The sequence below is a fragment of the Prionailurus viverrinus genome, chromosome A1 (genome assembly GCF_022837055.1).
Source record: "Prionailurus viverrinus isolate Anna chromosome A1, UM_Priviv_1.0, whole genome shotgun sequence".
In the NCBI taxonomy this organism is placed as follows: Eukaryota; Metazoa; Chordata; class Mammalia; order Carnivora; family Felidae; genus Prionailurus; species Prionailurus viverrinus.
Window position 1 is genome coordinate 83,980,364 of NC_062561.1, and position 13,253 is coordinate 83,993,616.

Here is a 13,253-nt window from a genome sequence, read left to right on the forward strand (position 1 = left end):
CCTCCCTGCCCACCACCCACTTTCCCCTCTTCTCCAACCCCCCATCTACCCTCAGTTTGGTGTCTCTTATGGTTTGCCCCCCCCCTCTCTGTAACTTTTTTCCCCTTCCCCTCCTCCATGGTCTTCTGTTAAGTTTCTCAAGATCCACATATGAGTGAAAACATATGATGTCTGTTTTTCTCTGCCTGGCTTATTTCATTTAGCATAATACCCTCCAGTTCCATTCACATTGCTACAAATAGCCAGATTTCATTCTTTCTCATTTCCAGGTAGTTTTCCATTGTATATATAAGCCACATCTTCTTTATTCATTCATCAGTTGATGGACACTTAGGCTCTTTCCATAATTTGGCTATTGTTGAAAGTGCTGCTATAAACATTGGGGTACATGTGCCCCTATTCATCAGCACACATATTTATTTGTATCAATGATCAAAACAATAGAAAAGTAAAACAACAATTAAAAAAAAAAAAGAACTGGAATCGTAACCAGCATAGAGGGTTGCTCCAGGTGGTATGTCAAGTTTTTTCTATAAGATGTTTTTCAGGAGCCCAACTCAGAAGACCCACATGAAAAGGCAAAGCACCAAGACTTTTAGAAGAGGACATGATATGTGCAGACATGGGATTTAACACAGAACCATTTTGAGCCAGATCAGAGCTGAAGCATGTGCAGAATTCCCCTGAACTTCTCTACCTTTAACTTTAGAGGATTACAACACTAAAATCTGCTCTGGAGGCAGATCCTAGGCAATTTTTTGAACTTGAGACATATGCACTATCATGTAAATGTGCTAAGTATGCACAGTAAACCTGGAATGCCTAAGTAATAGAATACGTATAAGTTCCCTAGTGTATATGCAAGCTTCTGGCCTCTGCCCATCTGCATACTAAATAAAAGCGAATTGCACTATCCCCAAAGAGATACAATGCTTTAGGAAATATCCCCAGTATTCTCCTTAGTTACTGCAAGGAAATAAAAGCTTCCATACCAGACTGACTGTATGCCTTGTATGTGCTACTGGCTTGCATTCACCAAGCGAAGGGACCCATTGTGTCCAGTAACAGAATGGGAGGACATGGAGAAATAATAAACACCAGTGGTATTTAGGCACTCTGGCATTATTCATGTTACAAGGTTTCACATTTTTGACAAAATTAGTGCTGATGCACTTTTCAGCATAACTGGCATTGGCAGTTGCTGAATACATTAGTAATATTACCTATGGTATAACCCCAAGTAACAGCACCCATGCACCCTTGAGCAGATGTGGATGATTTAGACTGTCAGAATCCTTCCCGTGTCACACCACGAATCCCTTGACATCTTGCCAAGACCCTTTTAAAGGCCCCGGTTACATCTGTGTTTCTCAAGCTGTAAATGAGAGGATTTAACAAAGGAGTGAGAATGGTGTAAAAGGCGGAGAAGACCTTGTCTTTGATCGGTGTGTGGTAGGATTGGGGAACCATATATGTATACAGGGCAGCCCCATAAAACAAGGTCACCACCATTATGTGTGATGAGCAGGTGGCAAAAGCCTTCTTCTTCCCTTCTGCTGACTTCATCTGGTGCACTGTGATGAGAATTCGGGCATAGGAAGCAATTATCACAGAGAAGGGGATCAGCAGCATCATGACACAGCAAACATACATTACCATTTCATAGGCAGCTTTGTCACCACAGGCCAGCCTCAGCATGGTAGGTGCTTCACAGAAGAAGTGATTGATCTTGCGGGAACTGCAGAACGGGAGACTCATGGTGATCGGAGTGAGGAGGAAGCTGTCCAAAGCACCACCAAACCAAGAGCTGGCCAAGATCATCCAACAGACCCGGTGGCTCATAAGAACAGGATAGCGAAGCGGGTTGCAGATGGCCACATAGCGGTCATAAGCCATGAGTCCTAGCAGGAAAAATTCAGCCCCCACAAAGCCCATGTAGAGAAAGTGCTGGGCTGTACAGGCAACGAAGGAGATAGTCCCCTTGCCCACAAGATAATTGACCAGCATCTTGGGCACAATGGTAGAGATGTACATCATGTCAATGAAGGAGAGGTGGCTGAGTAGGAAGTACATGGGGGTATGGAGGTAAGGGTCTATATGGATCAGGAAGATCATGACCCCATTAACTATCATGGCCATGAAGAATACAGCACAAATTATGCTGAAAAGGAAGACTGAGGTTGCACCATGAGTGAAGAGCCCTATGAGGGTGAAGTCACTGGAACAGGTTTTATTGTCTCCAACCATGGTGTTAAGTTGGACCTAGAGTGATAAGGAAATAAGTGGGGGGTTAAAGAAAATTCCAGTAGATAATATGAATCATTTAATATGTAAGTATAAGCATTAGTAAATTAAAATTACTTGTATAATATTAAACATTTTGTTCATGTGTATATATTGTGGGGTGGATTTGCAGTTTCTTTCTTGGATATTTCTTCTTGTTGAGGAACAATTTTGAAACTGAGACTTCATGGCATGAAGACGAATGGATATTTGGCAATTGATCAGTTTAAGGGAGTGTAGTTATTATTGAAGAATGTGTGGACCCCACAGATGCTTCACCTAAAGTTGGCTTCATGTTTATTTAAAACACGGATAGGGCTGTAAAACAATTGATTGAGTTAATTCAAATAACCAAATAATTTAGGAAGATGTTTTATTGAATTGGGAAGTTTATGGCAACTATGAAACTGACCTGCCTCATCTAGACATAACCATTAAGTTGTAGATATGGCTGAAAATTATGCAATATAGTAAATTGGATCACTGCATTGTCCATCTGATCATTATTCAACCTTATTTTTTTCTTCACTCATTTGTTGAATTAGTAAATTGTACACCTGAAACTACTATTATACTGTATGTTAACTAACTGGAATTTAAATAAAAACAAACCAACAAAAAGATAAAGTGATTCTATTATATAATAAAACACACTAAATAAAATTACAGGCATTATTCATTAAAATATCAGAGAACCTGGGGCGCCTGGGTGGCTCAGTCAGTTGAGCGTCTGATTTTGGCTCAGGTCATGATCTCATGATCAGTGAGCTGGAGCCCCGCACTGGGCTCTGTGCTGACAGCTCAGAGCCTGGAGCCTGCTTCAGATTCTGTCTCCCTCTCTCTCTCTGCCCCTCCCCCACTCATGCTCTGTTCTCTGTCAGAAATGAATAAACGTTATTTTTTTAAATATCAGAGAACCTGAAAAAAACACACACAGTAATGCCCCATAATTATGAACTACTCTCAATTATAAATGTGGATTAAAATCTCCCCCAAATTAATATTAGTTATTAAACCCAGAAATGCATTAAAAACCATATCTGCAAATCTGTTCATATAAACCCACTCCCTCTCCTTTTGTTAAAAAAAAATAATGTTTATTTTTGAGAGAAAGAGAGAGAGAGAAAGAGGGAGAGTGAGCACGAACAGGGGCTGAGGCTCAGAGCCCGACACAGGGTTCAAACTCATGAGCTGTGAGATCATGACCTGATCCAAAGTCAGACGCTTAAGTGACTGAGTCATGGGTTCCCCTCCCTCTCCCTCCTAATATGCTTTAAAGTTCAGCATTATTTGTGGGCTAACGATAAAAGTCCTGAATGTGGTTTGCATGAACTTTGGTAGCCTGAATATTCAGGACTCTGTTCTTTAGTGCTTTGTCAGTTTCTCACATTTGTCTCCAAGAAAATAACCAGACTCAGAAGTCCCCCCTGCCTGGAACACAATTATTTTCTATTTATGTGGTTTCTATAATCCCAGGTCTCAGCTCACATAACTTCCCACATGGACCCTTTCTGGTGTCAGTAATAGTGTCAAATACTCTCATGATATGTTAACATATTTGTTCATAACATCAACAAAATATTGATACACAATATCAACAAAAATGATGAAATAGCTGGTACTAAGCTTGGAGAAAAGTGTAAAATTAATACAATGCACCCTTAATTGAAATTCTAATAGGAACTTTTTTCTGGAGAAACTTGGTGAAATAATTCTAAAGTGTATCTGAAAGAATGAGCATATGTTAAATGTCCAGAGGGAAAAATGTTAAAAATTGACAGTACATTCACCTCTGTAACACCTATGCAAAATATGGAAGCTGAACAACTAGACAGAAAAGACAGATTAGAAATAAACATCCCTCACCACCACCAGTCTCCAAAATATACAGAAAAACATAGCATGTAAGTTGTTGCTGCACATAAGAATTCAAATAAATGGAAGGATTAATTTAATAATATTTATATGGAAGTGAAGGAAAACCAAAAATATCACCCCAAACTCTTTCTCTGACATAAAAGTTATTTTGAGCTGAAGGAAATTAAGCAGAAGCAAACTCAGATAATTCTCTTTTCTACATAAAGGCAGAATATAAATCATCCTTTTCCTAGATACAGACTCTTAGCCCAGAGATGGCCCCTAATAAATCTGCAAAAAATCTTACTCTATTTGTTCCCTCCCTTATATTTACATTTCCAATGTGCTGCTCTTGGAAGTGTAAGAGCCCTATAAATTCTCTAACATGTTCTTCATAACATCTCTACAAACTCATTTTTGAAGATGCTATATAAGTCTCAGTTTTAAGACATCACCTTGAGTTACTTTTTTGGTTTTGGTTTCTCCTAAGTGTTATACACTGCATTAATAAACATGCATTAATAAGCTGTTTTTCTTTTGTTGATTTGTCATTTTGTTAAAGAATCTCACCTAAACATTACATGAATAGAGGTAAAATTTTGTCTCCCCTACAGATTAAAAAAAAATTACAATTTACAGTTAAAGGTTAAGACTTTTCTTTTAAACTCACAATCTTTACATCAGGTGGCTCAAAAGCTTGAGTAAAAAATATATTACATTTCTAAAAGAAAACTTTTAGACAAAGAAATATTATTTTTTCATAAGAAAAAGGAATTTTCAAAGAATGACAGTAACACTTAAAATATTCTTTATTTTAATATTTTGTTTTTAAGTAATCCCTATACCAAACGTGGGGCTCAAATTTACAACTCCAAAATCAAGAATTGCACCCTCCACTAACTGAGGAAGCCAGGTACGCCATACATTTAGGATTTTCAGTATGAGAAAGCGGGTTCATGCACTCTTACACACTGATAGCGTGAGTACAAATTAAAAGATTTTCTCTAGATGTTTTTGGCAACATTTATTTTATATCAAACATCTTTTATAAACATCTACACTTCAGCTATTTTTACAAATTTATTCTGAGGAAAAAATAGTATGAAGATGTGAGTATATGCAAAGATGCTAATCAATCATTGCTTTTGACAGTAAAAATAAACTGGAAACAATCTAAATAATCAACATCACCAGACTGACAAAATTAAACTCTCTGCAGCTTACCTTGTACCTATTGATAATAGTGATGTAGTTTAGGGTTTCTGGTCACGTAAATATGCGCAGGATGTATTTTTGATTAAAAACACATACTACTACTCATTTACAGAAATACATATGTATATAAAAATTATAATAATCTATACATAGTTTAGCAATTTTAGCACAGAGATAAGAAAGAATGAGCCCAAGGGCAGAGGCTCAAGAAACAGCAACCTTGAGGCTCTGCAGAATTGAATGGCGCTTGAGGAATCAGGAAGACACTTTACCAGAGCATCATAGAATCTGGTTTATTTTACTTACTGAATATTATAAACTTTATATTTAGTCCCTTTCCAAGTAAAATGGACTAGATCCTGATGGTAATCAGAGTCCCATAAACATATCTTGAATCTCTCCCTGATACTCTCAATCTTTCTGACCAGGGAGAACACCATCCTCTTACCCCCATGATAGCTTTTCCATTTGATTCCACAACTTGTAGCAGTGTGCCTAGGGTTTCTATTTGCTCCTTCTATCTTCCCAACTACAATGTGACATATTTGAGAGTAGAGCCATCATCTAAATAGTCTTTATATTTGCAGTTATTAGAACAGTCTTGCATATAACAGATGGTCTACATATCAATAGATTACTCCTAGAATTTAATGACTCCTATACTTAATATTTTCCCATTTCAAATGTGTACATGAGGGGACAATAAATATAAATATTTGCTTTTGCTACTCCCTGTGAAATCACACTGTACCAAAAAGGCTAACTTTGAAGACCTCTTAAGTCAGAACAAAACTGGGTCTCTGGGGAAGAAAGAAAGTGAATGATATCAGTCAGAGAGATGATGTTGTCAGCCATTGGTTCCCTTCTAACCACATAAATACATTATCCATGCACTTTCAACACAGCTTAACAGCATCTTTCCAACCAACAGCTACAACCATTAATGAAAAGCACTCCCACCTTTTGGATACTGCCTCTTGATGTGTCTAAAATGGGCCACAAAATGCAATACATAGAATCAGTTCATGAAATAGTTATTGGCTTTACCACAATGCTACCAGAATGATTTTCCATTTGATTATCTTTATCCTAAGCCCTTCTGCAAGAAAGTGATATTTGTTTTAAACAAGTGAATGGATATTTGTAGTTGAAGCAACAGAAAATTTGCAGCCCTCTCTCAACGTTTCTATGATTATTATTACACTCTACCCATATATCTATATTATATTATAGCTATACAGCATATACACATATAGTATACCTATTATACTATATCTATATACCTATATTATACTATATCTATACTATATCTATTATTATACTGATGATCCCATTTTAAGTATTCCATTTTCACCTGAAAAACCTACCTTTATGTGTGCTAAATGAGTAATGTGACAGTAGTCAGAAATAGTTAAATAATAGCCTATGTTTTAAGGTTTGACAACTAGTTTTTAGTCTACAATTTGGGCTTTATTAGTTCAGTCAAAAATATTTGCCTTTGGACTCCTGGCTTGTGCTTCATCTACTTCCAGTACATTCTTCTTAAGGTAGAGCACCCTAATTCCTTAAACCTCCACCAAAATTTCTACTTTACAAACCTATTCAATTTAATTGTTTTGGCATCTTACTTAAGTCTTCATGTTTTAAATTTATATCAAGTTTGTTGTAAATGGAGGTGCAAAAAATATCTGAATTTTATCAAACCATTGACCTTTCTTATCCATTCTCCCGCCCATACCCCACCCTAGCCCCCATGCACATTATTTAAGAGATACAAATGGTTTTCTTACCCTTAGAATGTAGGTGAAGAAAGTGATAACAGCAGATGACTTATATCTAGAAAAAGGTATATGAATCAAAAGCAAAACTAGTTACAGACAACATCACAAGAGATAAGACCTTAGAAAATAAGCAGATAAAATGGAACTTCCTTGGTTTCCTTATTTCTTATCCTCAAGAGGTCTCCTTCCTTCCTTGAAGTGATGGCAGAAGATTCAGGTTGAAAGACACAAACCATCAAAAAGAAGATTGTTGGGGCGCCTGGGTGGCGCAGTCGGTTAAGCGTCCGACTTCAGCCAGGTCACGATCTCGCGGTCCGTGAGTTCGAGCCCCGCGTCAGGCTCTGGGCTGATGGCTCAGAGCCTGGAGCCTGTTTCCGATTCTGTGTCTCCCTCTCTCTCTGCCCCTCCCCCGTTCATGCTCTGTCTCTCTCTGTCCCAAAAATAAATAAACGTTGAAAAAAAAATTAAAAAAAAAAAAGAAGATTGTTAGAAGTATTTAAAGATGAAACCTTAACTGGAGCCATGGATTTTACACTTCAGTGCCACAAAAACTTTGGGGCACATTGCACCAGAGAACTCAAGAGAACGTTTAAATAACCTGCAGAATGTCATCATAATCATTCTGAGATTTCTTATGGAGACATCTCCTTCTAAGAATCCAAGGGTTATCAGTTAAACTGGCTCTGGTTGGTACTGAACCAAACTGAGACTTCACTCAAATGTCTAAATAGTAAGCAAACGTTCCACAGCTAAAGTGAGTGGGCTGAATTCTCTCCAGTATTTTTTTTTTAATTAGTAGCTTGAGAACAACTATTTTATGGATGTTTCATCACCAAACACTTATGTCTTTTATTCCTCTAGAGAACAGATTAGTAATAATGGGAAAATTGCCAACGGAAGGAAAGAGAAGTTTTCATCTGGTCATTTAATTTCTCACTTCAAGAACAATTGTCAGCTCTAATCCTGTCATTTTTCTCCTTCAATAATCACCTTCTCATAAAGTCCACTCATTAACTAAATGCCACCAAAATAACTTGTACAATCACCAATTTAATAAAAGTACTGGCCAATTTGATAAGAAAGTATGTTTTTGTTTAGCCTATTGTCAGTGTAATGGATGTAAAAACCCAATTTAAGAAAGTGATTATTATGAAACCTTATTTAACATATGGTTAGAAAACAAAGTTGGTGAAAATACTTTATTCCAGATTGGTAATTCTAAAATTTTTTTTTTTCAACGTTTATTTATTTTTGGGACAGAGAGAGACAGAGCATGAACGGGGGAGGGGCAGAGAGAGGGAGACACAGAATCGGAAACAGGCTCCAGGCTCTAAGCCATCAGCCCAGAGCCCGACGCGGGGCTCGAACTCACAGACCGCGAGATCGTGACCTGGCTGAAGTCGGACGCTTAACCGACTGCGCCACCCAGGCGCCCCTGGATTGGTAATTCTTAATTCATGTACAAGCCACCTTTGTTTGAAAAAAAAAAGCCATTGCTTTCTTTTTTTTTTTAATTTTTTTTAACGTTTATTTATTTTTGAGACAGAGAGAGACAGAGCATGAACGGGGGAGGGTCAGAGAGAGGGAGACACAGAATCTGAAACAGGCTCCAGGCTCTGAGCTGTCAGCACAGAGCCCGACGCGGGACTCGAACTCACAGATCGTGAGATCATGACCTGAGCTGAAGTCGGCCGCTTAACTGACTGAGCCACCCAGGCGCCCCGATTTCTTTTTTTAAAACAACAATTCATTTAAAAAATGCAAAAACATGTAAAATAGTTCATCACTACAAAAAGCAAAAAAATGTGCTAGTTCAATCTGAAGACTTTGATATGTTCAATTTATCTCTGGGAACACCAGACTTTGTGGTTTCAGATTAATACTTCTTGTGATTATTTAGGTATGGCCAAGATGGCAGAACAGCATGGAAGTTTTTTTATTGTTGCTGTTGTTGTTGTTGTTGTTGTTGTTGTTTTGTTTTGCATCTCTCATCTCTGATATGCAGCCAGATCAACACAAAACAATCTTGCACACCTAGAAAACTGATTTTAGGATTAACACAGCAATCTGCCCAGCCTGAACCACAAAACTTGGCAAGTATGCAGTGTGTAGAAGTGAACTGGGGATAGAGAAGCCACAGAGGGCAGGGAGCCATTTTTGCTTGTGGGGAGAGGATGGAGATGGGGGTAGAGTACAGGATTTATCCCTATGCCCCCCCCCAAAAAAGCATCTGGAGAGAAAGTGGAAAAATAGAAGCAGCCACAGGGACTGAACAGAAATGGGAGAAAGGAGAGGGTTTAAATTCCATGAAGACTATAAACAGCAGGAGTGCAGAGTCTGAAACTCTGGAGCCCAATACCTGGAGGTGCTCTGGTGGGAAGGGAAAATCCCCGGGATCAGAGAGTGAGGCTCTCAGGGTCCTCAGGCTACATGGAGACAGGCGGTTCCCCTGCTGGGATGACATTTGGTACAAGCTGTATGGCCACCCCATAGGCAAAGGTCCCAGTGGGCCCCAGAGAACAACCAGATTCGCTGGTGCTGGAACAAGGACATTAAGGGGGAAGCCTGGTGCCCGATGTGTGTTGCAATTTTCCATAAACCCTGAAAAGATGCTTCTACAAGATTGTGCAAACTTTTTTGGCGGCAGCCTGGTCACCCAGCCACAGGTTCTGGGCATTGGTAGCAGTATGGTCTTGTGAAAGTTCCTGGGGGTGGGCCAGCACCCAGCCATTTCTAGCAAGACCCTCCCCCAGAAGGTCTGAGTGGGTCAAAATCACAGTCCCTCAGAAGTGAAGGGTTGGGAAACACAGTCCCATTTGAGATAAAACTCAGGACCGATGTGCTATCTGGCAGCCTGACAGCTTGGTCACAGACAGTGTAGAAGCACAAAGTATACAGAAGCTGGAGACAAAGGAGGGGTGCTTGATTGTCGGTGGTGGATAGCACAGAGTTCCTATACTAGAGACTAGGAAGCTGAGTGACACCATTTTCACTCCTCCTGCACATGCGCATACATGCTTATACAAGCCACAGCCATCCACTCCAGTAAGCTAAGCAGCACCAACTAGTGGAGAACGGATCATTACATTAAACCCATTACATTAAACCCAGCCAAAATGGGCCAACAGTGCTCTTGACAAAAACAAGTCTCAGCCTAGTTTACGGACTATAAAGTGCTTCACAACTTAACTTCTATGGGAAATCAGATGTAAATTCAATTGTACTTCATTCTGTTCTCTGGTCTTTTTATTCAGTTTTTTTTTCTTTTCTTATTCTTGAATACAGAAAGGAAAAATTCTATTTTTTCCATTTTATTAAAAACATTTTTGTTCCATTTTTTTCTATTATATTGTTTACTTTTTTGTGAATTTTTGAAATTGTTTTTTACTTTCATTATTTCATTTTATTCTATTTTATTGTATTCATTTCTTTCAAACGTTTGAAAATTTGAAAATTCAATGAACTAATAAAGTAAAAAAAATTGAATTTCCTTTTTTTTCTTCTCCTTTCTCTTTTCTTACTTTCCCTTTTTTCTCTAATCTATCAAGCTTCTTTCAACAACCACACCAAAACATACCTAAGATCTTGCATCTCTATTTTGATTTCTTTGTGTTGTTTTTAATTTTTTAATTGTATTTTTTTTACTTTATTAATTCATTTTCTTACTCCAAAATGATGAAAGGAAGGAATTCACCCCAAAAGAAGAAACAGAAGGAAATGACAACCAGGGACTTAATCAACACAGATACAAGCAAGATGTCTGAACCAGAATATAGAATCAGGATTATAAGAATACTAGTTGGAGTTGAAAATAGATTAGAATCTCTTTCTGCAGAGATAAAAGAAGTAAAAGCTAATCATGATGAAATAAAAAATGTTGTAACTGAGCTGCAATCTCGAATGGATGCCATGGTGGCAAGGAAGGATGAGGCAGAACAGAGAATCAGTGATACAGAGAACAAAATTGTGGAGAATAATGAAGCAGAAAAAAAAGAGGGAGACTAGGCAAAAGGACAATTTTTAAGAATTAGAGAAATCAGTGACTCATTAAAAAGGAACAACATCAGAATCATAGGGGTCCCAGAAGATGAAGAGAGAGCAAAAGGGCTGACAGAAAACTTTCCTAACCTGGGGAAAGAAACAGACATCAAAATCCAGGAAGCACAGAGAGCTCCCATTAGATTCAACAACAACAACAAAAAGACCATCAACAAGGCATATCATAGTCAAATTCATAAAATACTCAGGCAAAGAAAGAATCATGGAAGCAGCAAGGGAAAAACAGTCCTTAACTTACAAAGGAAGACAGATGAGGTTTGCAGCAGACCTATCCACAGAAACTTGGCAGGCCAGAAAGGAGTGGCAGAATATACTCAATTTGCTGAGTTGGAAATATACGCAGCCAAGAATTCTTTCCCCAGCAAGGATGTCATTCAAAATAGAAGGATAAATTAAAAGTTTCCCAGACAAACAAAATTAAAGGAGATCATGACCACTAAACCAGACCTGAAGGAAATTTTAAGGGGGAATCTCTGAGGGGATAAAAGACAAAAAAATAAATAAACCAAAAGCAACAAAGACTAGAAAGGACCAAGGACTGGAGAACAGTACCAAAAACTCCAACTCTACAGGTGATATAATGGCAATAAATTCATATCTTTCAGTACTCATTCTGAACATCAATGTGTGAAATGCTCGATTCAGAAGACATAGAGTAACAGAAAGGAAAGAAAAAGAATAAGATTGATCTATATGCTGTTTACAAAAGACCCACTTTAGACCTAAAGACAACTTCAGATTGAAAATAAGGTTATGGAGAACCGTCTATCATGCTAATGGTCATGAAAAGAAAGCTGGAGTAGTCATACTTAGACAATCTAGATTTTCACATAAAGACTGTAACAGGAGATGAAGAAGGGCATTATATCATAATTAAGGGGTCTATCCACCAGGAAGACCTAACAATTGTAAACATTTATGTGCCAAATGTGGCAGCACCCAAATATACAAATCAATCACAAACATAAAGAAACTCACTGATAATAATACCATAATAGTAGGGGACTTCAACACCCAGCTTACAGCAATGGGCTGATCATCTAAACAGAAAATCAACAAGGAAACAATGTCTTTGAATGACACACTGGACCAGATTGACTTAACAGATATATTCAGAACATTTCACCCCAAAGCAGCAGAATACACATTCTTCTCGAGTGCACATGGAACATACAAACTGGCACACAAATCATCCATCAACAAGTACAAAAAGATCAAGATCATGCCATGCACATTTTCAGACCATATGAAACTCGAAATCAACTACAAGAAAAATTTGGAAAGATAACAAATACTTGTAGACTAAAGAACATTCTACTAAAGAATTAATGGGCTAACCAAATTTTTAAGAGGGTATTAAAAATAAATGGAATCCATTGAAAATGATAAAACCACAGCCCCAAATCTCTGGGACACAGCAAAGACGGTCATAAGAGGGATGTATATAGCAATCCAGGCCTTCCTAAAGAAGGAAGAAAGGTCTCAGATACACAACATAACCTTCCACCTCAAAGAGCTGGAAAAAGAACAGCAAATAAAACCCAAAACCAGCATAAGACAGGAAATATTAAAGATTAGAGCAGAAATCAATGCTATAAAAACCAACAAACAAATAAAACAAAACAAAACAAAACACATTAGAACAAATCAATGAAACCGGGCGCTGGTTCTTTGAAAGAATTTACAAAATTGGTATCCCCTAGCCAATTTGATAGAAAAGAAAAAGGAAAGGACCTAAATAAATAAAATCAAGAATGAAAGAGGAGAGATCACAACCAACACTGCAGAAGTACAAAAAGAAGAAGAAGAAGAAGAAGAAGAAGAAGAAGAAGAAGAAGAAAGAGGAGGAGGGGGAGGAGGAGGAGGAGGGAGAGGAGGAGGAAGAGGGGGAGGGGGAGGATGAGGGGGAGGACAAGGGGGAGGACGAGGGAAAGAAGAAGAGAATATTATGAGCAATTATATGGCAATAAAATGGACAATCTAGAAGAAATGGACAAATTCCTAGAAGACTATAAACTACCAAAACTGAAATAGGAATAAATAGAAAGTTTGAACACA

At 38.0% G+C, this 13,253-nt stretch overlaps 1 protein-coding gene across 1 annotated transcript; it reads right to left on the reverse strand.

Annotated features, from left to right (window-relative positions):
* Nucleotides 1-1,287: 1,287 nt before the first annotated feature.
* Nucleotides 1,288-2,247, reverse strand: LOC125168960 (olfactory receptor 2T6-like). Its single transcript, XM_047864499.1, has one exon. It carries the CDS (start codon nt 2,245-2,247, stop codon nt 1,288-1,290), a length of 960 nt encoding a protein of 319 aa, XP_047720455.1.
* Nucleotides 2,248-13,253: the final 11,006 nt, after the last annotated feature.